This window comes from Hibiscus syriacus, unplaced genomic scaffold (assembly GCF_006381635.1).
Source record: "Hibiscus syriacus cultivar Baekdansim isolate YM2019G1 unplaced genomic scaffold, ASM638163v2 tig00113725_pilon, whole genome shotgun sequence".
Taxonomy (NCBI): domain Eukaryota; kingdom Viridiplantae; phylum Streptophyta; class Magnoliopsida; order Malvales; family Malvaceae; genus Hibiscus; species Hibiscus syriacus.
In genome coordinates, this window is record NW_024063471.1 from 14,515,728 (window position 1) to 14,520,153 (window position 4,426).

The following is a 4,426-nucleotide window of genomic DNA, read 5'->3' on the forward strand; positions in this document are numbered from 1 at the left end:
TTCGATGAGCCTATTTTTGTTCTAGTTGATCCTGGTTCTACGTACTCGTATATTAGTACAAAGTTGGTTAGAAATAGAGGAATTTCTTTAGAACCCATTGTTAGTGAAATGATAGTTGTAAACTCTATGAGTAATAGTGCAAGGGTAACTCGGGTATGTAGTAAATGTATGATTACGATACAAAGAGTTGTGTTCTCAACAAACTTGATGGAGTTGTCCTTCGAAGAATTTGAAACTATCCTGGGTATGGATTGGTTGTCTTCACATTATGGATGAGTTGATTGTCGTAAGAAACGCTTGTTTCTAAAGGATGCTGAAGGTTCTAAAATTATAGTGATCGACGAAAAAGCGAAATCACTTTCCAATGTGATATCAGCCATGACAGCAAAGAAAATGATGTCAAAAGGATACGTAGCTTTTCTAGCTAATGTGATAGACACTCGAGTGTCAGAAGTAAGATTGAAAGATTGAAATCACATTATGGATTGTTATATTTTCATAATTTGATTAGTAAATTTTAAAATTTTATTACAATTACTAATTAGAGACTTAACTTGAGTTTAATTTCATTTTAGTCCTTGAACTTTAGAATAAGGGGAATTTTCAGTTTGGTCCTCGCCTTGATGTCAAAGGTTCCAAATTGATTATTCAATTGGTTAAAATAAATTAATATAATAATTATAGCCTTCATTTTAGTTTAATTTCACTTTACTCCCTTATTTTAGAGAATAATTCGATTTGGTCATCAAATTAAAATGTCCAAAGGTCCATTTTTATTATTCGATTCAATAATTTGTTAAAATAAATTAGAATTAATATTAGAGCCCCCATTTTTAGATTTAGTCCTTTGGGTTCTTTAAGCTTCATAATTTGACACATTAAGTTAGAGGGAAGCCTTAATTAATTCACTAGTATAATTAGGTTCATAAATGGTTGTTTGATTGTATTTTGTTTTTTAAAATAATAAGGCAATGTTCCTTTATCAAGGAATTAATAGTGCAACCTCCATGTTATGCTCAAGGGGTGAACACTGATAATTCTAAAAGTAAATCGACATCCTTTTCAAAACTCCATATCAATGATTTCTTAATTTTCGAGGCAATGTTTGTTTATTGGAGTCAATAATTAAGCTTTTGCATAAATGCTTGGGGTGGATGTTTTTGGTCCCAATAAATGAATATCATTTTTTAAATTTGCATACATAAGGATTTTTTTAATTAAATAAAATCTTGAACTCAAAATTTTCAATTTTTAAATATAGAGTAATCAGCTAGGTAACAATATCTAAGTACTGTGGGGTGTTAATCTTTCACCACGTGTAACTTATTCCTAAAACTGATTTTTTATTTTTACATACCAAAATTGGGTATTTTCGATAAAATAAAATGTTAGATTAAAACTGTACCCCCTAGACCACGTCTATTCATCACGACTAGGTCTATGAAATCACATTACAAATTTCTCTAAAACATTTTAAAAACCCTTTTATAATCCAAGTAATGAAAAACATAATTTAAAAAAATAACCAGATAAGTTCAAACCGAATATTAATAACATAAATATCTTTCCCAAATACGACGTACCAAATAACAAATATAGTAGCATTTCATACATCAGTAGTAAAACATAATATACCATAAAATAAGTATAACAAAATATAGGCACATGTCACCTATAATAAAGACAGTTTGAAAGATAGAAACATTACAACAAAAAATTGTGGTATGAAATGTATCAATCCTCCAAGTGTCTGACCCGGGGTGCTTATCCAAAAGTATCTGAAAAGGGAAAAAATTAGGGGGAGTGAGCTAGGGAGCTCAATGTATTCCATCAAGTGCATAATAAAACATATTGGTAATTTTAGGAAATAGTTTAGTAAAAATTTTATAAAAGTGATAGAAAGTTTTCAATAAAGACATTTAATTACCTGCCACCAATAGAACATAAGAAGTTCCCCAGAACTGCATCATAAGGCTTACCCTAGGCCTATTGAGCATAGGAGTAAACGTAAGGGGATATATTGGGGCCTTAGAGCCTACCCAAGAAATAACTCGGGGCATAAAAACCTAACCAAGGGAATACCTTGGGGCCTAAGAGCCTACCCAAGGGAGCATCTCGGGGCCTAGGAGCCTACCCAAGGGCTATCTTAGGTCCATAAGGAATTACCAGCTTGATCAGATCTGAACCTCCATACTCCAGAACCTACCCAGATAATATCCAGTAAAATAGTTTATATGGTGACAGTAGTTCTATGATCCATAGATCAAGCATGTTTATATTTCCAGTAAAACAATAGATAACCAGAAAGCATGTATCGGGTAAAAAAATTCCAAAATTAGTAAAGCTGAAAAAATCATGACATTGATCAGGTAAATCATTAATAAATTAGAACAAGTAAAACAATATCTTTCAGAACAGATAAAATAATTATATAGCACACAAGGAACACGCCTAAAAAAAGTCAGTTAGGTGGGTTTACTGAACATAGACCTTGCTATGCTTTACAACACTCGAAATAAACCATAATAAATTTAGGTTATGTTTGAAAAAATATTTAAAAATAAATATTCAGAGGTCTCATAACTATACAAGTAACCACGGGCTAATGAGGTCGAACAAGTCAGGAAGTGATGGGACGAACTGACGAGCGATCGGGGGAGTCTTGAGTACCATTAATAATTTATAACATAAATCAGTGATTGTCCTTTAATTAATCTCACTTAAATCAAATAATTAAATGCATATGTATGTTCGAGGTTTAATGTTCAATTTGAGGGCTTTTGAGTTAGAATTTCGCAAAACATACCACAAATTCAGACTCAGGACGTCAAAAACATAAAATAAGACTTTTAAAAAATTGAACTTTTTTGGTCAAAGTCAGCCATGATCAAATTCAACAGTTCGGTCAAATTCAACGGCTCAGACCGATCTGAGTCGACTCAGCTCGAGTGGACTCAACATGAGTTGACTCAGTTTCAAAATGATTCAGACTATTCGAAAAGCCCACACACGACTATGGCACGTGCGACGGCGACAGGGGCAGAAAAAGGTAGTCAATTATTCCAGATGCAACCAAACACTAATAAACATTCAATTCCAGCAAAAAAAACGTGAACAAAAATGAATAAAAATCAACAAAGAACCTTACCAATGATGAACGATGGAAGTGAGACCAAAGAGCAGTGACAGAGCAACATGATCAGTAGGGTTTTGTTCAGAACTGACCGGAGAACACAATACCAGAGACGATAAGGTCACTAGAGCTCAGGTTCGATCAAAATCCGTGAAGAAAAAAGGCGTTTGGTGGTTTATGCCAAAGCTTCGATCGATCATTTGTGATGAATAATGAACGATGATCGGCTGGTTGGGTTCTGGTCGAGAGATCATGGCAGTCACATTGGTACTGGCAATGCACTATACGACTATCGAATGAGGGTGGCGACGAGCGGTGGACGATGATTAGGAAATGGGTCAAATGATTTGGGGATTTGTAGATTCAAATTTCTAGGTATTTTGATTTAATTTTGGGAAGAATTTTTGGGGTAGTTTAATATTTGCATTTCGAATAAAAAATTGAATAGTGCCCTAGCATAAATGGCTAAGGCATGCTTAACCTTATCCTTAGGTCATTGGTTCAAGTCACCACAATGACCTAATTTTATATTTTTTCTTTACAGACCTATAATGGTTAAATCAGGGAATGAGTCCCTAAACTCATAGGATTTCCCAAAAACTACCTTAGAATTTTTAAGATCTTATAAAATGGTCCCAAAAAACATTAAATTAAAATTAAGTTAAAAGCAACTTTAATTGGGGTGTTACAACTCTCCCTCTAAAGAAAATTTCGATCTCTAAATTTACCTGGAGTAAATAGCTGTGAAAATTGATGCCTTATTGACTCCTTTGTCTTTGAGGTTTCTCTGGGACCACGATTACTCCACTGGACCTTCATTATTGGAATATGCATGTTCCGAAGAACTCTCTCATCTTGATTCATAATCTGAACAGGCTCCTCATCATACAATAGATATGGTCTCAACTCAACTTCCTCAACCAGGATGATGTGACTCGTATCCGAAAGGTATAGCCTCAACATAGATACATGGAAAACATCGTGAATATGACCAAGCTGGAGAGGCAACTCCAACTGATAATAAACATGTCCAACCCCCTTCATAATACGATACAGACCAATAAATCTCAGAATCAGCTTACCCATATATCCAAATCTTAATACTTTCTTCCACAGAGATACCTTCAGAAAAACCAGATCCTCAATCTAAAACTCAATGTATTTTCTCCTCTGATCAACATAGGACTTCTGTCTGTGAAAAGCCTCTCTCAGGCGATCCTGAATCAGTCTGACAGTATCATCAGTCTCTCAGACTAACTCCGGTCCCAAAGTCCTTATATCGCGTAGATCAGT

General features: G+C 34.3%; 1 protein-coding gene across 1 annotated transcript; it reads right to left on the minus strand.

Annotated features, from left to right (window-relative positions):
• Positions 1-1,919: 1,919 nt before the first annotated feature.
• Positions 1,920-4,219, minus strand: LOC120187695. The gene is made up of 2 exons (XM_039191353.1): positions 3,862-4,219; positions 1,920-1,927 (listed from the first exon to the last, which is right to left on the minus strand). The coding sequence occupies exons 1-2, from the start codon at positions 4,217-4,219 to the stop codon at positions 1,920-1,922; spliced, it is 366 nt and encodes a 121-aa protein (XP_039047284.1).
• Positions 4,220-4,426: the final 207 nt, after the last annotated feature.

Coding starts and splice junctions, on each gene's coding strand:
- LOC120187695 (XM_039191353.1), bottom strand. CDS start 4,219: ATGGGTAAGCTGATTCTGAGATTTATTGGTCTGTATCGTATTATGAAG.